The 23,028-nt window shown below is 43.6% G+C and overlaps 1 protein-coding gene across 1 annotated transcript; it reads right to left on the bottom strand.

Annotated features, from left to right (window-relative positions):
- Positions 1–15,051: 15,051 nt before the first annotated feature.
- On the bottom strand, positions 15,052–21,537 carry LOC111969360 (beta,beta-carotene 15,15'-dioxygenase). The gene is made up of 11 exons (XM_023995444.3): positions 21,380–21,537; positions 19,927–20,055; positions 19,707–19,836; positions 19,420–19,567; positions 19,170–19,317; positions 18,835–19,055; positions 18,448–18,717; positions 17,988–18,093; positions 15,867–15,961; positions 15,655–15,766; positions 15,052–15,556 (listed from the first exon to the last, which is right to left on the bottom strand). Exons 1-11 carry the CDS (start codon positions 21,444–21,446, stop codon positions 15,396–15,398), a joined length of 1,587 nt encoding a protein of 528 aa, XP_023851212.1. The 5' UTR covers positions 21,447–21,537; the 3' UTR covers positions 15,052–15,395.
- Positions 21,538–23,028: the final 1,491 nt, after the last annotated feature.

Here is a 23,028-nt window from a genome sequence, read left to right on the forward strand (position 1 = left end):
AAATAGAAAAGCAGATATTAAATATCCCTTTGAGCATGGTGAAGTTATTAACTACTCTTTGGATGGTGTAGCAATGCACTCAGTCACTACAAAGATACAGGAGTCCTTCCTAACTCAGTTGCAGGAGAGGAAGGATAACGCTCAGGGATTTCACCATGAGGCCAATTAAAACATTTACAGAGTTTAATGGCTGTGATAGGAGAAAACTGAGGATGGATCAACAACCTTGTAGTTACTCCACAATTTTAACCTAAATCACAGAGTGAAAAGAAGGAAGCCTGTACATAATACAAATATTTCAAAACTCGCATCCTGTTTGCAATAAGGCACTAAAGTAAAACTGCAAAAAACTGTGGCAAAGAAATTCACTTTTTGTCCTGAATACAACGTGTTATGTTTGGGGAAAATTCAACACAACACTGAGTAGCACTCTTCATAATATTCAAGCATGGTGGTGGCTGCATCATGTTATGGGTATGCTTGTCACCGGCAAGGACTAGGGAGTTTTTTAGAATAAAAAGAATAGAGCTAAGCACAAGCAAAATCATAGAGGAAAACCTGGTTCAGATTGCTTTCTATCAGACACTGGAAGACAAATTCACCTTTCAGCAGGACAATAACCTAAAACGGAAGGCAAAATATACACTGAAGTTGCTTACCTAGACGACATTGAATGTTCCTGAGTAGCCTAGTTATAGTTTTGACTTAAATCGGCTTGAAAATCTATGGCAAGTCATTAAAATGGCTGTCTATCTGTCACGTCTACTCCCGCTCCTCCCCTCTGGCGTTCGACGTCGCCGGTATACTAACCACCGATCCTGGGATCTATCATTACCCGAACCTGCACGTCATCATGAAGCACACCTGGACTCCATTACCTCACTTATCACCTCCCCTATATCTGGCACTCCCTTAGGTTCTTTCCCCAGTCAGTATTGTTCCTGTATTTATGCGTAGACGCTACTGTTATGTTGTCTCGTTCCATGTTTGTTGTTTTATTAAACGTTTCCCCTGCAGCTGCTTCTTAACTCTCAGCGTCTCCGTTATAGAATACTGACTCCAACAACGGAAGCAGCAGGAAAACAGAATATCTCCCAGACGGTCGACGAGCAGGGATACCTTCTACGTCAACACCATGACCAGCTGGCACAACTGGGGATGGCTATGGAAGAGGTTCTTCGCAGTGTGCAACGTCTCAAACATACCTGGGAGGCGTTGCCATCAACTAGTGGAGGATACTCTACAACAAGTCGACCCAGCACAACAGCCCATTCAGCAACCCGCTCAGGTCAGCAATGCCCATTTGTCCCTCCCGGATAAATATGACGGCATCCTATCTAAATGCCGTGGCTTACTACTTCAGAGCTCCCTCTACTTTACGCACTAGATGGGAGCCCCCACCACGAGAGGTCCAAGGTTGCCACGGTTATTTCTCTGCTGACTGGGCGYGCGTTGGAATGGGCCATAGCAGTCTGGGAGAGAAGAGAGGAGCAGCTAGATTCATATGAGGGGTTCATGGCCCTGTTCAAATGCATTTTCGATCATCCCCTGGAGAGCAGATAGGAGGTGAGCGCTTCCTCCAATTATGGCAGAGGGACCAGACTGCTGCTGAGTACGCGCTCACCTTCTGGACAGTAGCAGCATCCAGCGGATGGAACGAGCCGGCGCTTCGTACGCTATTCAGAAGAGGTCTGCGCGAGGAGGTCCAGACAGAACTAGCCTGTCAAGATGACAACCTCTCCTTGGGTGCACTCATTGCGATGGCCACCCGTCTGGATAACCTATTTTGGGAGCGTCGGTACTCTCATCGCTTCTCTCACTCCCTCAGTGAACACCCTGGATCAGAGCCTGAACCCATGGAGGTAGGGGGTCACAAGCCTCCCCGCGGCAAAGCGTCGCAGACGGAGACAGCTGGGGCTCTGCCTGTATTGTGATCAAGGAGGGCACCAGTTCCAGCAGTGTCCGGCACTTTCTAATCTGGGATCCACAAGAGCAGAGGGACAGTCACGTGATCTTCCGCCTCCTGGGGCAGGAGTGAGTATTCCATCTTCATCACTTTCAGCTCAACTCCTTTTGGTGTCCATCACACTAGTTGACTGTCCCTCATGTACTGTCTACAGAATTAGTGGATTCCGGTGCCGCGTGGAACTTTATTGACCAGACCCTTGCCTTCTCTCTTAACATCATCTCATTCCCGCTCTCCTCAACTTTCCCGGTTCAAGCCCTCGATAATCGGCCACTAGGATCCGAAACCATTACACACATCACCCAACCCCTCCCCCTCGCCGTGGAGTCCATTCATCAGGAGAACATCCCCTTCTTCATCACCAGTGAACCAGTTCACAAGATCATCCTGGGCCTCCCTTGGCTTCTACGCCATAAACCCACCATCTCATGGTCGAGGATTAGAATCACAGACTGAACACCCGAATGCCGGATGACCTGCTTCCCCATCCCCTGTGGTTCCATATCGGTTGAGAGTCCTGTGGTTGTCCTTCAGCCCAACATCCCGAGATATACCAGGACCTGCGGGAGGTATTCTCCAAGACCCGCGCCACCTGTCTTCCTCCTCATCGCCCCTGGGACTGTGCCATCAACCTGCTGGCAAGGTCTGTGCCTCCACGCAGACGCATTTACATTCTGTCGGTGGCTGAGACACAGGCCGTGGAGGATTACATCCAAGAGGAGCTCCAACAAGGTTTCACCCGCACATCCACTTCTCCTGCGTCAGCTGGTTTCTTCTTCGTGGTCAAAAATGATGGAGGGTTAGGTCCATATATTGATTACAGAGGACTCAATGAAATCACCACAAAGTACCGGTACCCTCTCCCGTTGGTGTCAGCAGCAATTGATCAGCTCCGCGGAGCCTGGTTCTTTACCAAACTGGAGAGCATACAATCTCATCCGCATCTTGGAGGGGGAWGAATGGAAGACTATATTTAGTACGATGTCTGGCCACTACGAGTACTTGCTGTTACCAGGCATTCGTTAACGAGGTGTTCAGGGACATGCTCGGACGCCAGATTGTCGTGGTCATGTATATCGATGACATCCTTGTCTTACTTATGTTCGAGCAGTCCTGGAATGCCTCCTGACTAACCACCTGTTCGTCAAGGCTGAGAAGTGCCTATTTCACCAGAAGGCTGTGTCCTTCTTAGGCTTCCAAATCAGCCCGCAGAGTGTGATGATGAATGACAAGAAGGTAGATGCGGTCAGGTTATGGCCAGTCCCAACCCCCCAAATGGGTTACAATGGTTTTTGGGGTTTGCCAACTTCTGCCGTCGTTTCATCAGGAACTTCAGCTCCATCGCCGCCCCTCTCACCTCTCTCTTCAAGGGTGGTCCCCGTACGTTGGTGTGGAGCCCAGCAGCCAATGAGGCCTTCCGTCTACTCAAGGGATGTTTCATCTTTGCCCCATTGCTCAAACACCCAGATCCCACGGTATCATTTGTGGTGGAGGTGGTCACTTCAGAGGTGGGCGTGGGGGAAGTTCTGTCTCGACGACAGGGTAATCCACAGAAATTGTATCCGTTTGCATATAACTCTAAGAAACTGTCCCCTGCAGAGAGGAATTACGACGTCGGTGATCGAGAGCTCCTGACGGTGTCGTTGGCATTAGAGGAGTGTAGACACTGTCTGGAAGGCACCAAGGAACCATTCGTCATCCTCACTGACCATCGGAACCTGGAGTACATACGGACAGCGAGGAGGCTGAATGCGGGCCAAGCAAGGTGGACCCTTTTCTTCACAAGGTTCGACTTCACGCTGACCTATCGCCCAGGTTAAAAATAAACTAAGGCCGATGCCCTGTCCCATCTCTATGATTCGGGAGAGGGTCCTGTCCAGAATGAACCTATAATCCCATCTTCCCGAGTCTGAGCTCCTGTGGTCTGGGACGTAGATGTGGACATTCGCCAGCCTCTGGAGAGGGAGCCCGCACCCACTAACTGTACTCCCGAGCGCATCTACGTTCCCACGGGGATAAGGGATCAGCTGCTGACCTGGACACACACATCTGTCATCACTGGAAATCCAGGTATTTCTCGCACTACCCAATCCATCTCTGAGAAGTACTGGTCACTCGCTACGTCAACTCCTGTTTCGTATGTGCCCAAACCAAATTCCCCCGGAACGCTCCAGCAGAGGAACTCCTTCCCCTTCCTGTGCCTCAGCGTCCCTGGTCCCATCTATCCATTGACTTTGTTACTGATCTCCCCTCCTTTGACGGTTTCATCACCATTTTGGTGGTTGTGGATAGATTTTCAAAATCCTGTCGTTTAATTCTCTTTCTCTTTCTGCACCTGCACGTCATCGTGAGGCACACCTGGACTCCATTACCTCACTTAATACCTCCCCTATATCTGGCACTCCCTTAGGTTCTTTCCCCAGTCAGTATTGTTCCTGTGTTTATGTGTAGACGCTACTGTTATGTTGTCTCATTCCATGTTTGTTGTTTTATTAAACGTTTCACCTGCACCTGCTTTTCGACTCTCAGCGTCTCTGTTATACTATCAATGATCAACAACCAACTTGACAGAGCTTGAAGGTTCCGAGAGATGGCCAGTCCAATTCTGGCTGTGCCGGGTGGAGATTATAAGAGTACATGGCCATTAAGGCCAGATCATTCTTCAAGATGTTCAAATGTTTTTAGATTACCATCTGGGTCAAATAATAATCATAGTGATTATAGAGGATGCAACAGGTCAGCATCTCAGGAGTAAATGTCAGTTGGATTTTCATAGCCGAACATTCAGAGGTTGAGACTGCAGGTGCGGTAGATAGACAGAGGGTCGAAACAGCAGATCCGGGACAAGGTAACACGTCTATGTGAACAGGTCAGGGCTCCATAGCCACAGGCAGAACAGCAGAAACTGGATCAGCACAAGACCAGGTGGACTGGGGACAGGGACAGTCAGGAGTAGTCAGGCCAGGTAGTCCTGAGGCATGGTCCTAGGTCTCAGGTCCTCGAGAGGAGACAGAGACAGAGAAAGAAAGAAAGAAAGAAAGAAAGAAAGAAAGAAAGAAAGAAAGAAAGAAAGAAAGAAAGAAAGAAAGAAAGAAAGAAAGAAAGAGAGGAAAATTAGAGCGACCATGCCTAAGATTACACAGAAGATCAGATAAGACAGGAGAATTACACCAGATAGGACAAACTGACCCTAGCCCTCCAGCACATAGACTATTGCAACATAGATACTGAGGACTGAGATGGGGCGGCGGGAGACACTGTGGCGCCATCCAAAGTTACCCACAGACAGGGCCAACCAGGCAGGAAATAACCCCACCCACTTTACCAAAGCACAGCCCCAACAGTACCAAAGGGATATAAATAGACCACTAACTTACTACCCTGAGACCAGGCTGAGTATAGCCCACGACGATCACCCCCACCGCACAAGCCCGAGGGAGCGCAAAACTGAACAGGAAGATCACGTCTGTGACTTAACCCAATCAAGTCAAGTATAGCGAAAAAAGCCTGACATGACATGATGCACCCTCCTAGGGACAGTACGGGAGATTGCAAGCAAGGCCATGACTCAGCCCCCTCAATAGTAAAAAAAAACAATTTGGGGGGGCTTGCTTGTTTTGCATGCTATTTTGGCATTAATACGTGTCACATATCAGTTTGCAAACAATGTAAAAAATATATATACATGTAATTGAGTTAATAAAGCTGCATACAAACATGGTCTCATTTTTGTTTTCTTGAGTAAGGCAGCTCCAAAATGCGAGGGGCTGCCACYGGAGAGCTGGTGCGCTGAGCTGGCACAGGACGTGCAGGGCTAGGGAGGCGCACAGGAGGCCTGGTGCATGGGGCTGGCACAGTCTTCACCAGGCGGCTAGCACGCACCTCAGGAAGAGTATGGAGAGCTGACTCGGGTGACATCAAATCCCCGTCACGCTCCGTCGGGCGGATGTCGTGCCTCATGCACCAAACCAGCACCTCCCTCATAACTCTCTCCTCCAATCTCCCCATTAACTCCTTCACTGTCTCTGCTTCGCTCACCTCCAATACCGCCCTGACCGGCTCTGGTTCCATCCTTGGCTCCTTACGGTAAGCAGGGGGAGTTGGCTCAGGTCTGACTCCTGACTCTGCCACACTCCCCGTGTGACCCCCCAATACATTTTTGGGGCTGCCTCTCGGGCTTCCAGCCGCGCTGCCGAGCTAGCTCCTCATAATGCCTCCTCTCGGCTTTCGCTGCCTCCAGCTCTGCCTTGGGGCGGCGATATTCCCCCAGCTGTTCCCATGGTCCCTTGCCYTCTAATACTTCCTCCCAAGTCCAGTTCTCCAGGTATCGCTGCCTCTCCTGCTGCTGCCCGTTACCACGCTGCTTGGTCCTTTTTTGGTGGGTGTTTCTGTAACGATCGTCTGTGGTGGTAGAAGGATCGGACCAAAGCGCAGCATGGTAAGTGTTCATGTCTTTAATATAAATCCAAAACTGAACACAGGAACAAAAACAATAAACGATGATCAAACGAAACAGTACCGTGTGGCGACAAACACTGACACGGAAACAAACACCCACAAACCAAAAGACAAAAACAGGCTACTTAAATATGGTTCCCAATCAGAGACAATGACAAACACCTGCCTCTGATTGAGAACCATATCAGGCCAAACGACAAACCCAACATAGAAACACAAAACATAGATAACCCACCCAACTCACGCCCTGACCACACTAAAACAAAGAAAATACAAAAGAACTATGGTCAGAACGTGACAGCTTGCTCTCAGCGGCTTCGAGACCTGAGCGAAGCCATAGCTACACTGGATGAGAAGTATGCCCTTTCTGGACTACCCATCCCGGATCCGGGATCATCCTCATCAAAAAAGCTGACTAGCATAGCCTAGCCTAGCGCCACAGGGATATACTGTGATTACAAAATCCTAGCCAAGCTCTTAGCCATCTGAATGGAAAACTTGCTGCACCAAGTAATAGACTCTGACCAYACTGGCTTTATGAGAAATAGGCATTTGTTTTTCAATATTAGACGCCTTATGAATATAGTGTACTCCCCAGCGTCGGGGGACCCGGAGGTGGTGGTCTCGATCGATGTGGAAAAAGCTTTTGAACGCGTTGAGTGGGACTACCTAACTCTCGCCCTTTATAGATTTGGCTCAGGTCACAAATTCATTGCGTGGATAAAGATGATTTATTTATCTTCCATGGCTTTGGTACGGACTAACAACTTGTCTTCTGACTATTTTCGCCTGCTCCAGACAGGTTTGTCCACTCTCCCCCTTGTTGTTTGCTTTGGCAATCGAGCCCCTTGCCGTCGCACTGCGCTCTAATGATGCTATTCAAGGTATACTCAGGACAGGCTTAGAGCAGAAATACCTCATTTTGTTTATCTCCAACCCTGATACCTCATTACCACATTCCTTATCTATTCTTAAACAGTTTGGAGCAATCTCAGGGTACAAGCTGAATCTAGGCAATAATTATATTTTTCCTGTAAATAAGGCTGCTTTAAAGTGCTCTTTTACAAGCTTTCAGTTTAGGATTGTCCGGGATCAATTCACCTACTTGGGAGTTAAAGTGACAAGGAAATATTCACATTTGTTTAAGGAAAACATTGTTGCTCTAGCAGACAGTTTGAAACAATCTTTTACTTTTTGGAAGTCTCTACCTCTTTCTCTTATTAGAAGGGTTAATGTCATTAAAATGAATGTGTTGCCCAAATTTGTATCCTTATTTCAATGTTTACCCATCTTTTTTTAATTCACCGGATCAAACATTCATGTTTTTTATTTGGGATGGCAAGTTACCACGGATTGGTAGAAGACATTTACAAAAGCTTAAGGTATTGGGTGAGTTAGCTCTACCAAATGTTCAGACATACTATTGGACTGCAAATTTCAGAGCCCATTTATACTGGCTACAGGCTGATTCTACTGGCCCAAATCCACTCTGGGTCCAGATGGAGTCTGAATCATGTAAACCTGCTGCAATTTCCTCTGTGTTGTGCTCCTCTCTCCCAGTGTCCCTAGGAAAAAGGTGTGTCAACCCAATTGTAAAGCAGTCTCTTAAAATGTGGATTCAGTTCCGTTTAGCCTTTAGCCTTCGAGGCTTTTCTCTATCAGGCCCAATCAATCAGAACATTTTATTTCCTCCATCTTTAAATGATGGGACTTTTGGCATCTGGCACTCACTGGGCCTCTCCTCACTAGCCCAATTATTATTTGATGATACATTTGCCTCTTTTGCTCAGCTACAGGAAAAGTTCAACCTCCCCCAATCCCACTTCTTCCACTATCTCCAGACTAGCTACCACACCTGAATTTCCCAATAAGTATCTTTGAGCTAAACAAGCTTCCTAAGTGTGCAATTTCCGATGTATATGCAATCATTAATGACTTACAGAACCCTTCTTTGTTGCCTTTAAAGACTCGATGGGAAAAGGATTTGGGGGAGGAACTTGGGGATGACACCTGGGAATCTGTTCTGCACAGGGTGCATTCTTCCTCTTTTAGCACTAGACACAGCCTCGTTCAATTCAAGGTGGTTCACCATATCCACTGGTCCGGTGCCAAACTCTGAAGAATATTCTCTGATTTTGATCCTGTGTTCGATGTAAAACAGAACCAGCCACACTGTTTCATATGTTTTGAGACTGTCATAAAGTGTCTAGTTTCTGGGAATTAATATTTAAATATTTCTCTGATATATATGACACTGTTATAGATCCGTCTCCCCTTACAGCCCTTTTTGTAGTACTGCCCATATGTACCCCCCTGTCAATAATTCAGTCGGACACCGTTGCTCATACAACTGTTTTAGCTAGACGACTAATACTCCAGAACTGGAAGATGGAGCTTCCCCATTTTATATAAATATTGGGTGGGAGATGTGTTGTGCTCTCTGAAATTAGAAAAATGTAATTCAATACACATGGGAACTCCAAACTGTTTTATGATGCTTTGCCTCAAAACATCATAAAACAGTCTTACTTTGAACAGTCCACCCTCTGATGGCATTCTTATCTGTCATGCGGTGGGTGTAGCTGGTGGAAGTCAGGCGCAGGAGAGCAGAGATGAGTGAACAAAGAAGCACTTTACTGAGGCAATAGTAAGAACAGAACGCAACCGCGTCACAAAAACAGATGCCCAAAGAACAAGTGAGGCAGCACATAGTACAACAGCCAAGTACAAAGTACCGGCTGCCACACATCACGGGTACAAATAAAACCCGGCGCAACCCAGCCAGAAGCGTGCCAAACTAGACAATAAACAATACCACACACAGACATGGAGGGAACAGAGGCCTAAATACACATAGTAATCACGAGGAGATGTAAACCAGGTGTGTGGAGAACAAGACAAAACAATTGGAAAAATGAAAGGTGGAGGGGCGATGGCTAGAAGACCGGTGACGTCGACCGCCGAACGCCGTCCGAACAAGGAGAGGGACCAACTTCGGCGGAAGTCGTGACATTATCAAAAGAAAAATAAGTCTGGTTGGTGGAGCATTTCTTTGTGGGTTTTTTGGGAGGTCATTGAGGTTGGTGATGTGCCTATTGATTCTTATTGAATGTGATTTGTGGATGCCTRATTCCTCTTGCTCTGTCAGAGCCTAACATGTGAGCTTGTTTTGCCCRGTTTTTTATTTGGTTTACACTTACATTGTAAAAYAAATATTATAATAATAACATTGTAAACTTTAATTTTGGTCCAGTGGATGGTCAGTCTGTGGTCATGACTTGAGTGTGAGTGGTTGCATTTCTCCACACCTTTCCCTCGTCTGTTTACAGCAACAATGGTGAGGTGACCGCTCTGTTCCTGTATTCATTTTAATTTATTCAAGATTTTTATTGTTGCTAGTTTTTTGCACTGCATTTGCATTCAGCCAGATACTTCAGATTGGGCAAGGATCTCCCTGGTTCCCCAGGCTGGGGGTTGTGCGCTGGGCTACCAGTCCTGCCATGTTGATAAGGGAATTTATATTTTTAAAGTAATGACTAAAAAATTCCACCCTGAAATGTATAAGACTATATTCCAATAATACATGTGTGGGACAAGTTAAGAGGGAGAAATATGTGGAGATAACAGAGGCTGGTAGACTACACATGATAACTCTGAAAAATCTGACAACAGGAGGGCCCTTCCAAGGCCTCTCTAATCTAGGGAGGAGAGGAGAGAACGGCGAGAAACTGCCAAGGCTGATAAAAAAGGTATAAAACTGTGTGTGTGTGTGTGTGTGTGTGCGTGCGTGCGTGCATGCGCGCATAGAGGGAGTTATAAAATGACATGTCTTTGCATTTTTGACTTTAGAACGTTCTCTGAATAAACCTTACGAACSTTTTGCAGAAGCTGAGTCTTTGCCTAATTATTATTAAACCCAGGGTCTTACAAACCTCGGGGATTTGTAAAAAATTCTCGTGACATATGTAAAACATCACAGTGTAACAGTGTAAATCCAAAGCAATTTGAGGATCTTTACTCCATTTGGAAATACACTACATGACCAAAAGTATGTGGACACCTGCACGTCGAACATCTCATTCCAAAATCATGGGCATTAATATGGAGTTGGTGCCCCCTTTGCTGCTATAACAGGCTCCACTCTTCTGGGAAGGATTTCCACTAGATGTTGGGACATTGCTACGAGGTCTTGCTTCCATTCAGCCAAAAGAGCATTAGTGAGGTCGGGCACTGATATTGCGCGATTAAGCCTGGCGCGCAGTCGGTGCTCCAATTCATTCCAAAATTGTCTGATGGGGTTTAGGTCAGGCCAGTCAAGTTCTCCCACACCAATCTCGAAAAAATATTTTCTGTATGGACCTCYCTTTCTGCAGGGGGYCATTGTCATGCTGAAACAAGAAAGGGACCAAAACGGTTCCCATAAATTTGGAAGCARAGAATTGTCTAGAATGTCATTGTATGCTGTAGCATTAAGATTTCACTTCAATGGAACTAAGYGGCCTAGCCCGAACCATGAAAAATAGCCCCAGACCATTATTCCTTCTCCACCAAACTTTACAGTTGGCACTATGCATTCGGGCAGGTAGCGTTCTCCTGGCATCCGCCAAACCCAGATTCGTCCGTCGGACTACCAGATGATGAAGCGTGATTCATCACTCCAGAGAACGCGTTTCCACTGCTCCAGAGTCCAATGGCGGTGAGCTTTACACCACTTCAGCCAACACTTGGCATTGCGCATGGTGATCTTAGGCTTGTATGTGGCTGCCCGGCCATGGAAACCCATTTCAAACATTTCAAACCGACAAACAGTTATTGTGCTGATGTTGCTTCCAGAGACAGTTTGGAACTCAGTAGTGAGTGTTGCAACCAAGGACAGAAGATTTTTATGCGCTACACGCTTCAGAACTCTGCGGTCCTGTTCTGTAAGCTTGTGTGGCCTACCACTTTGCAGCTGGGCAGTTGTTGCATTTAGACGTTTCCACTTCACAATAAAAGCACTTACATTTGACGAGGGCAGCTCTAACAGGGCAGAAATTTGACCAACTGACTTGTTGGCCATGGTGCCACGATGAAAGTTACTGAGCTCTTCAGTAAGGCCATTCTACTGCCAATGTTTGTCTATGGAGATTGCATGGCTGTGTGCTCGATTTTATACACCTGTCAGCAACGGGTGTGGCTGAAATAGCCGAATTCACTCATTTGAAGGGATGTCCTCATACTTTTGTATATATAGTGTAGCTTTGACCCTCTCAGCTATGTACTCTATGATAAGTTAACTAGAACTGGAGATAAGCATATCAATATTTGGTGCAATCATAAGCTCAGTCTTCCTAGAATGTTTAAAGACAGAATAAGGACTCTGCAACCTAAGATTAAGGTTTGTATACTCAGCTAAAGCATATATAGCCTTAGTATTGTTGACTGCAAAAGGATGTAAGTTGTATGACCCCTGTTATCATACCCTAAATGATAATCCATTCTTTGATTGCATGTCCAATTTGTTTTGCAAGTGTGCTAATGCTAAGCAAACTCACAGACCACTTTCCCACCATCCATAACATTAGCTGCATTTGGTGATTTATTTTGGGTGAATTATTACTTTAAATTAAGCCATTACAAAACTTTTTGTAACAAATGTATTTATTTGAATGAAATGACCTCATGCACACTTGGATTAGACCTATTTTAATTAAACTCTGCTGTTATACAGTAGAAGCTAGATTGACGGTTTTGTTGAGTGATCATGCTGTCATACTTCGGCTTAGTGAAACTTATGCCAGCAATGTTAGCAATATGTTTTGTAGAACAGAAATACCAGGATTTTTTCCACAATAAATAATATCTCAAAAATGTCCATTTCATAGAATTGTTTTTTATTTTATTTTTTTATTCTCAAAACTATGACAAACTAAACTACTGAACCAGATGTTCTATGACACTTTAACCTACATGTTTCTATGCTAATGCATAAATGCTTTGCAACTAGACAAAGTCTACTTGGAAATACAATAGAACGGAATAAAATATACTACTGTATAATAAATATGTATCAGGGGCAATATAAAATGCATTATCAGAAGCAAATAAGCACAATACACCTCTACATATGGAGGTATCCACATATTCATATTTTACAGTATAGTGGACCATTTAAATACAACCACAAACCATGATTGTAGTATCAACTGAGATAATCAACCAGTGTCATAAGTATGTCTTTCATGAAATATTGTCATGATGCATACATACAAACAAGATCATATGTTGGGTTTTGATGGGGTATGACAGTTAAACTAGGCTCATGAGGAATTTGTAAGTCATATTCTTCAAGATCAATGGGAACATATCATTATTTTAAAAGTCCAAAAATGGACGTACCAATTACAGATTGACCCTTTAAGTTAACTCACCATGGTGCCCATTTACGTAACTGTCATCTGATGTACTTGGCTATAAACCCTGTACCAGATAGTAGGCTTAATCTTTGGTCTCTCTTTGTTAAGTCTCTTGAACATTCTAGGAATTACAGTTATGGTTGCATATTTATGTAATTCAACACTTTTATTACACAGTTGGTTAAGACAGACCTGTGAAATTGATTTCAGTGAACTCTGTGACACTGCCTGTAAGATTGAAAAGCCTCTCTTCTCCATTCATTCTGCTGTCTGAAAGGTAAGGACAAGACTAAGGTAAGACTTCTACTTACTGTAATTGCCATGTTGTGACAAGTTTTTTTGTGGAGAAAATAGTGTAAGGATAGTAGTCTAGTAGTCACAATACTATTATTACTGTAAGTACTCCTCAGTTACAAGAAATAAATTGTCTGTCTTGGGTGATTTAATTTTTGCTGTGTGAAGCTGTCAAAATGGCTTCTCATGCACAGTAAATGTAAATAGCAAAATGTGATATAAAACTTGAACATTTTGCTGTGATCATCTGAAAAGTCAAATTATTTTAAAAGATAACTATGTCTAAATAAAAGCATCTCTGTATTGTGTCTATGCTGTGAGGTAAGGTCGGGGGTAAGAAATCATAATGGCAGTTATTTGCACTGAGTTACCCAATATATTATACTTGTATACCATGATTAGTGTTATCCCATCCTAGAGATTGCACCAGGTTACCTAATATATTATATTTGTAAGCCATTGGTACCATGCTAGCCTATGCCAATTTCTTGTTCATTGTGCATGCCTGGCGCTGAGGGATATCTAGTGTCTGTCTCTTATTAGTGCAGGTGAAGTCCCAGAGTCAAGCCACATTTCCCATGGGGGAAGGGGGAGCTACACTAACAATCATACTAACTGATCTTAACATTTCTCTAGTTTTTCAGTAATATTCTTTGTACATTTTTGTATTTTTAGCGGGGAAAGATTGGTTCCTCTACAAACATCAAGAGTTGTGGTTAAAGCAACGAAAAGGTTTGAATGTTTTTTCCCTCTAGTTTTTATTTGTTAGCAAGTAAAAATGTACTTTACTGGCACAGCCATGTTGTTGTTGGACTATACTACACATAAAGAAATAACWATTTGTATTACTGATGTTGTACGCAATATGCTCATTTTAGAAGTAATTAATTAAAAGGTGATGACATGGCCAGACTTTAAGACAAATAGTTCAATTGCACATTTACACAGACATCAGGGGATCCATGTTAAGCAAAGTCACAGAATGATTTCAGAATCAAACTCAGACAAACACACTATTAAAACAAAACATTAACAACAATCAATAACTGGCATTTAATGCACAGCAAATTGTCAAATTTCATTCTAACTTTAGAGCATTAATGTCTTGTTTCAGTCTTCCTCTAGAATGTACTAAATAAAAGTATACATGTTTTTTTATGAGTGAATTAAATAAAAGTATGACATATTTAATAAACATAGTATTCTAATGGATATTCAAATATATATTTACAAACCTAATGTAAGTACATTGTAGTGACTCATGGTAATGAATCATAATGTTGAATGAGGTAATTATGTGTGCAGAAAGTGCTCACTTTTGAGAGAAGTAATGGTGATAGCAATGCCACAGCAATAATAATGCCATAACTGATTTGAAGCACACTATTGTTTTCCTTAATTACCTGTTGTACAGAAAAACAATATAATTTACAATAGAGTGACCAGGATAGACAGAATGAATACATTATTATTAATAGTATTAATAATACATTATTATAAACCCTATTTAAATACAAAACTATATTGTATACATCCTGATTTACAAAAATAGAGGTTATGTCGTTCTCTGTCTAAAAATAGGATTTAAAAGACACTTTGTGGTAGATGTTCTGTAAACATAAATTCTGCAACATTTGAGCAAATACGATTGGAGAGGTAGCCTAGTAATCGAAGGGCCCGGGGCTAGTTTTCTACTAAGCTATATGGAATTGTTTCAAGATGGTCATACCAAGGATCATTTAGCTATTTGATTTAGAATTTTAGAACCCTGTAGTTATACTATTTTTTTATAAAACAAATATTTGATAAAACATTGAATTTGGTCTTACTGCTATTAGCCATTACAAACACATTGAATAACAGATTCATACATGGAAAAACAGATTTACTTTTCGTATCAGATTTAGAACTTACACAGTAGGTGAGGATAATTAAAGTAGCAGGTTAGGAGAATTAGGTTAAGGTTAGGAGAGGGGTTAGTGTTAGATAAAATCCAAAAATAATCACCTTAGATGTCTATTTGACAAAATCTGTATCCCATCTAGACATGATCTTGTAGCTCTGCCACCTACCGCAGATGCGGATGTGGTGGATTGAGACGCAGCCCACGCAAAACAGATATCTCTACTTTAAACAGAAGGATTTTGATGGGAATTTTAGTTTATTATGCTAATTATGCTCATTGAATTTCCATGGGGGCACGGACATCGACTTTACATGGTTGGGAACAATACTTTGCCCTCTACAATGTTAAGGTACAATCCTGCCCTCTGCTGGCTATGTCAGTTGGTGCTCTGTGTGGGAATGAAGTGTCCATGCAGATCCATGTGAATGCTGGCGTCGATTGAGGCACGAGCAATTTCCTCAAAGGTTTTGGCATTAAGGACAAGCATGAAGGGGGATTTCTTTGGATTGATTGAGACGATTGAGGACAAAATGACTCCTGAAAACAGAAAATAAATAAATGTACCGTTTTATAGTGACATAGATAGAGCTGATTAAATGCTTTTGTGGTGCAGAAGTAGGCCTACTGCCTCTCACCGTCATCCTCCTCCACAGCTCCTGGTGAGGCAACAAACACAGGCTCAGAGGGGTAGCAGTCCTCCTCTGTCCACTCAATGTACTTTCTGGTAACGATGTCCACCTTCCCAATCTGTGTAAGTATTAATAACATAAACAGCAGCATGTTGTCAGTGAGAAATGAGGAGGACCCACTTCTCTATGTTAAGGAGAATACATTGGTAAGAGACTACCTTATTTGGATGTGGAGTCCACTCCACTCTTGAGCCATAGAAATAACGGTACTTCTTGCCATTGAATTTGTAGTTTATCCCTGGCAACTCCAAACCTGTTTGTGTACAAATGGAGATAAATACAATTGCATTGTAAAATGTATTTACAAAATTATGTTCCATAAAAAACGAACAACTATTTGACTAACAACTGCTTGACTCCACTTTTAGTAACGTTGTCACGCCCTGACCTTAGAGAGCCTTTTTATTTCTCTATTTGGTTTGGTCAGGGTGTGATTTGGGTGGGCATTCTAGTTTGTCTGTTTCTGTGTTGGCCGGGTATGGTTCCCAATCAGAGGCAGCTGTCTATCATTGTCTCTGATTGGGAATCATACTAAAGCAGCCTTTTTCCCACCTGTGTTTGTGGGTAATATTTATTTTCTGTGTGTGTTTGTGTGCGCCACGTGCGTCACGTATGTTTCTGTTTACCTGTTTTTTTGTGAAGGTTTCACTACGATTAAAAGTAATGTGGAATTACATGCACGCTGCGCCTTGGCTCATCTATGACAGGGAGTTTGAAGACAGTGAACCTGACAGAATTACCCACCACAAAAAGACCAAGTAGCGTGCGCCAACTTGGAGGACGAGCTGGACCGGGAGGGAGATATTGGCAGGGGACCCGTCACGGAAGCCCGAGAGGCAGCTCCCCAATACATTTTTTTGGGGGGCGGCACACGGGGTGATTGGCGGAGTCAGGGTTTAGACCTGAGCCAACTCCCCGTGCTTACCGTGGGGAGCATGTGATCGGCCAGGCACCGTTATGCGGTGATGCGCACTGTGTCTCCAGTGAGCATTCACAGGCCGGTGCGCGCTCTGTGCCAGCGCCCCGCATTACCGGGCGAAGTGGGCATCCAGCCAGGACGGGTTGTGCCAGCTCTACACTCGAGACCTCCAGTGCACCTCCACGGCCCAGTGTATCCGGTTCCACGTACCAGGCTCCAGGATGTCTCCCCAGCCTGGTAAGACCTGTGGCAGCTCCACGCACCAGGCTTCCAGTACGTCTCCTCAGTCTGGTGAGACCTGTTCCGGCTCCACGTACGAAGCCTCTAGTGATGATCCATGGCACAAAGCCTCCAGTAATGATCCATGGCACGGAGCATGTAGTGATGATCCATGGCACGAAGCCTCCAGTGATGATCCATGGCCCGGAGCCTGTAGTGATGATCCATGGCACGAAGCCTCCAGTGATGATCCATGGCCCAGAGCCTGCAGTGAAAATCCAGGGCACGGAGCCTCCAGCGACGGTCCCCAGTCCAGAGCCTGCAGCGACGGTCCACAGTCCAGAGCCTGCAGCGACGGTCCCCAGTCCGGAGCCTCCAGCGACGATCCGCAGTCCAGAGCCTCCAGCGGCGGTCTGCAGTCCGAGCCTCCAGCGGGGGTTCCCAATCCAGAGCCACCGGCGACAATCCACAGTCTGGAGTCTCCGGCGACGATCCACGGTCCTGTTCCACGGAAGCGGAGGGATCAGTGTGCGGAGCGGGGGTTACGTCCCGAACCGGAGCCGCCACCGAGGATAGATGCCCACCCGGACCCTCCCCTATAGTCAGGTTTGCGGCCGGAGTCCGCACCTTTGGGGCGGGGTACTGTCACGCCCTGACCTTAGAGAGCCTTTTTATTTCTCTATTTGCGTTGGTCAGGGTGTGATTTGGGTGGGCATTCTAGTTTGTCTGTTTCTTTGTTGGCCGGGTATGGTTCCCAATCAGAGGCAGCTGTCTATCGTTGTCTCTGATTGGGAATCATACTTAGGCAGCCTTTTCCCACCTGTGTTTGTGGGTAATATTTATTTTCTGTGTGTGTTTGTGTGCGCCACGGTTGCGTCACGCTTGTTTCGTTTTACCTGGTTTTTTTTGTGAAGGTTTCACTACTAYGTAATGTAGAATTACATGCACGCTGCGCCTTGGCTCATCTATGACAGGGAGTTTGAAGACAGTGAACGTGACAAACGTAGCATTTGACCTCTTGATGCAGTGGTATATAATTCAGACGAGAGAGCGGTCGAAAACGCTATTCATTATGAATTAATTAATAATTAATAATTCATTCATAGATCACTGTGATGTTCAGTTGATATGCAAGTCTCACCTTCAAATATTGTGTCAGGCAGGCAATACAGCGAGCCATCTCTCTGCATCACTGCTTTGGCTGTTGTGTCTTTGAGCCTCACCAAATGTGTTCCCTTTGGAGTATCCTATAACGTACACGTATCCAATCTTTAGTTGTTTTATAAACATGTAATGGTAACATTTAATTTGAAGTGGCTTCGTATGATGCTTATTTCGCCTTGAAAACAGAGGAATTCATAGCTAGTTCATCATCAAAATGTCTAATTAAGCAAAATATCACAGCCCCTGATCAGTTCTAGATGTGATATAGTCACAATATATATCACGATCTCTCATGCTTTAATGCCTATGGCTCCCTCTTTAAGGTACCCGGAATGTTTTAACTGTTCATAAGGAGCTGCTTCATGTAAAGTGTAACAGAGTTTAATACCAGCGTATTAATGTATTTACAGGATAGTTGGAGTCTTAACTATATATACCTTGTCAACAGCGAGAGGCAAGACGAATCTCTGGCAGATTGGTGGGGAGAAGTTGACCTTGTTGCTCTCAATGAATTCATGGGTTTCCTTTCTCAGGTTTGCTAAGTAGAACATTTCATACAGATTGCTGTCTTTATAGGTGATCATGTCAAACACTACATGGCCGTCGTCCTCGTAGGCGTTGATATGGTGGAAAACCACCAGGGCATCTGTGTAGAACTTGGTGGACACAGCCTTCCCAGTCTTCTTGTCGATCAGGTGGATCAGCGTCTAAAGAATGGCCAAGGAGATCACCAGAGAGAATGTAAGAAGTTTGATTGTTGCCAAAGTTAGTTGAAGATAAAGATGAACTTTCCATGAGGTTGTGATCAGACAAGTGTAGCTTACAATGTCCTCTTTGTTGTATTTGAGGCAGCTGGCCCAGTTGACGCGTCTAAATATAGCTGTGGCCAGTCTGAGGATGTCCAGTTTGAATGGCTGCTCGACAAAGATTATGTAATTCTCTGTCATGCCGAAGCTGTGGAAGTAGCTGGGGAAGAGGGTAGAGCGAAACGGTATATTGCAGACCTGCTTCACCTTCCGCAGGGCAGGCTTCTTATGCTCCTTATCTGGAGAGGGAAAGAACACTGTCCTGTGAACACTTAAATGTGTAATCATTCATGGAGGTTTTTCCCCTAACATGTATGTGGCCAGGAACCCCCCAAATTAAACTGTTCAGATACCTGATGCATTTACTGGAACCTTGAAGATGACATAGTTGGGCATGCCAAACCTCATGAGGGCAGTTCCCATATTATAGGTGTTTCCCTCATCGTCGTAGTGAGGGTGTGCAGTCGCCATGTTCAGAGCAATGTGATTCCTGTAGTTCATCTGAGGTTGAGTTTACAGGACAGGCAAAGGGAGAATATATTAAAGCCAGTGATAAGAGATAACAATGGACAACAGTGATCATTTCAACAGATTTTAATATACCTTTCCAATTACGTCCAGGGTCATTGGGTCAATTTGATTCATGTAGTTGACTTCTGATGAGGCATAGTAGTCCTCCCCATATCTAATGATGTTTATCAGGTTGTTATCTGTGAAGTCAGGGATGGCAGCGAGAAGGTAGGAGAAGGCTCTGAAAAAAGGGCAAGATACATCATGTATTATGTGTTTTTGGTTATGTTTGTCGATATATATTTTGTGTGGACATCCATGTAAGGGAAATGTAAAATCAGAAACAAATAAACTATAAATCATGTTAAAAATCGATTTACTTTGAAAATATGTTTTTGCAGGGATCGGGATAGATCATGGTCCCAAATTCTGACACAACAATCTTGTTTGCCTGAGTGTTTTTCTTGAAGGTGTCACTCCTCAGGAATTTACTCCTGTAGTACACCTCACCTGTAAAACACAAAGATTCTCAGCCCGATTCAGCCAGTTGGAAAGTATTTACCATTTGTGGAAATGTACAATGTCTTGTTCCCGTCTCACCATCTTTGAAGGTGAAACTATGAATTAAGGCCATGCCATCAAACCAGTGGTTGTATTCAGTGTCTCCCACTTTAAAAAGACCAGGCCCATTGCGCAGCAATGTCCCTTGTAGCCACTCAGGGACACATCCTGCAAGCACAGAAGATACATATAATAAATGTTTTCATTTTTACCATATTCTCATGTGATTAACCAAACAATGTAGAAATGGAGCTGATCCCTGATAAAGTTTGACCTTCAGCCGATACATTTTTTTGAATGGCAAATTTGATAATTGTTGATAGTTTACGATAGGTTCATTATATCTCATATACTGTATATAGGTGTGTGTGTCCGTGGAGGCTCCTCAGAGGAGGAAGGGGAGGACCATCCGCCTCAGTGATTTTGAGAAAAATGTAAATTGTAAAACAGTTGATAAAACTATACTAAATATAATCACGTCACCAAATAATTGATTCAAACATACTATTTTGCAATGAAGGTATACAGTAAAAATAGGCCTTCAACTTGTAAGCATTTCAATTTAGGCTATAATTGTGGGTACTGATGTCTTGCGGATTTTTTTTTTTAAACTCTAGTTGTGTTTTATAACTTTTTATTATAGGGCTACACTTAAAGAGATCCTAGCTCAGAGGCCTCTAAATATAGCCTTTACATTTATTTTTTTTACAAAATAGTTGAAGCAGCACGTTTAGTGGCTGATAGGGAAAACAGATCTGGCAATAAGTATAGGCTATAGATGGTCAAGACTATTTGGGACCCCTTGGCTATACCACAGCAGCCCCACACGGATATAAAACATTAAGATCTGTAACCAAGTAAAGGGAGACAAAGTAAGAATTTAAAGTGTAAATGTTCATTCATATTCGTAACTTTGGGTTTTTACATTTACAGATCTAATTTAACGTTTACGTTTCATGTTTCATGCATGGCTTTTTTTACGATCCTAACATTTTCCGTATGATTTTCTTAAGATCGTAACAATACATATGTTCACCTTTTTGGCAACTATCTCGCTCCATATTTTCCCAATCAATTCTGCAGCAAACGAGAGTGGGAGAAGCTGTCTGTGTAACAGAAGTCAAAGCAACTGCGAACACAAAGGCAGAAAAGCACAGAGGGAGGTGCGACGAGAGAGCGGTCGAAAACGCTACTTCGGGGACTGCAGCAAGACAAATTGGTGCTGTGACGTTGTCGCGGCAACGGCAAAACGTAATCTAGCGACTTCTAGCGGAGCCAATAGCGGATCTCACTGAAAAATAGTTGGAAACACCGCACGAGAGATCAATCAGAATGTGCCAACGTAAAAAGTCAAGTTGCTCAGAAGAAAGTAATATTTTTATTATTGCAAGTCATTAGAAAATAGGAAAATAACTTACTGAAATAGCAATAACACGGAGCTACCTTGAAAGATCGGTTAGCTAGTACATAAAGGGATACGCCTACGGCTTACCTGTTACTTCTGCTTTGACAGGTTCGGGTGATTCAGTCCCGTTCTTGCCGATGAGGAATTGAGACATAGCATCAGCTATTAAGGCTATCGGCTGTTATGTGGTACAGTGGTCCCTTATCAACTAGAATAGGTTATATCAGACTAGATTATGACGGGTCCGTCTATATCTTTGAGAACAATAGTCTAGGGGTAAAATTCCAAATGCATTACATAACTGTCTCACGTAGGCTACTAGGCGCCGTCTACTGGCTTGATTATGTAAAGCAATCAGTGACCACTCACTAAAACTAATACTATCGCCATCTACTGGCCGGTGTATGTATAACCAAACTAACATAATGGTGGTTATCTAACATCACGAAGAAACAGAAGTCAGACTCATTTAATGCATTTATTACAACTTTGAATTGACACTAGACTCCTCCTTTACTCCTACATCTGTTAACAAATTGACTTCTTGAACTTGGGGCGGCACGTAGCCTAGTAGTTAGAGCGATGGGCCAGTAACTGAAAGGTTGCGAAATCGAATCCCCGCGCTGACAAGGTAAAAAGCTGTCGTTCTGCCTGTGATCAAGGCAGTTAACCCACTGTTCTTAGGCCGTACTTGTAAAATAAGAATTAGTTCATCTGACTTGCCTAGTTAAATAAAAGGTGATATAAAGAAATGGATAGATTAGAAATTAAATGTGCTTTTGTGCAGTTGCCATGATGATGGGCGGCTGCCCTATTGAGTTTATAAGTAATGGGCTGCCCTATGGGAAGTGTTATTACTGAAAACTAAAAGTCCTCGGTGTATCCATCTCATCCCTCACCTGGTAAACAGCTGAGGGATGGGGCTGGAGAATGGTAAGCGCCCATATTCATAGACATGGATGCGAGGACTGCTCATCCATGAGATATCATTTTTAGTTTTAACCATGTTGTTTTGTAGCGATAGTGTTTATTTACAGTTACATTGTTTACAAACAGAGTAAAACAAGTTTATATTTAGGGTTCTGATGGTGTTAGACAGTTGGATAAGCTCATCAGGCATTACAAATTACTTTCTTCAAGAATCAATGGCTATATACAGTGTCATTATTTTACAAGTAAAAACATGTACAGTGCATTTGGAAAGTATTCAGAATCCTTGACTTTTTCCACATTTTGTTACAGCCTTACTCTAAAATGTAAATTCATACACACAATACCCCATAATAACAAAGCAAAAACAGGGTTTTTGAAATGTTTGTTAATTTATTTTTAAAGAATTAAACAGAAATACCACATTTACAGTACCTGATCTAACATCTCTCCAGAGATCAGGTTTAACCCAGGGCTCTCGCTGGGCCACTGAAAAACATCCCCACAGCATGATGCTGCCACCACCATGCTTCACCGTAGGGATGGTGCCAAGTTTCCTCCAGACGTGACGCTTGGCATTCAGACCGAAGAGTTCCAGCTTGGTTTCATCAGACCAGAGATGCTTGTTTCTCATGGTCTGAGAATCTTTAGGTGCCTTTTGGCAAACGCCAAGCGGGCTGTCATGTGCCTCTTACTGAAGAGTGGCTTCCGTCTGGCCACTCCCAGATCTGTGCCTCGACACAATCCTGTCTCGGCACTCCACGGATGATTCCTTCGACCTCATTGCTTGGTTTTTGCTCTGAGAT

Source organism: Salvelinus sp. IW2-2015, linkage group LG10 (assembly GCF_002910315.2).
Source record: "Salvelinus sp. IW2-2015 linkage group LG10, ASM291031v2, whole genome shotgun sequence".
Lineage (NCBI taxonomy): Eukaryota > Metazoa > Chordata > Actinopteri > Salmoniformes > Salmonidae > Salvelinus > Salvelinus sp. IW2-2015.

What these genes read in the sequence shown, in the direction of transcription:
- LOC111969360 (XM_023995444.3), bottom strand. Translation starts at nt 21,446, where the DNA reads ATGTCTCAATTCCTCATCGGCAAGAACGGGACTGAATCACCCGAACCT. An exon ending in TGCAAAAACATATTTTCAAA is followed by an intron (nt 19,568 to 19,706) that starts GTAAATCGATTT and finishes CCCTTTTTTCAG; the next exon opens with AGCCTTCTCCTACCTTCTCG. An exon ending in AGCTGTGGAGGAGGATGACG is followed by an intron (nt 15,557 to 15,654) that starts GTGAGAGGCAGT and finishes TTCTGTTTTCAG; the next exon opens with GAGTCATTTTGTCCTCAATC.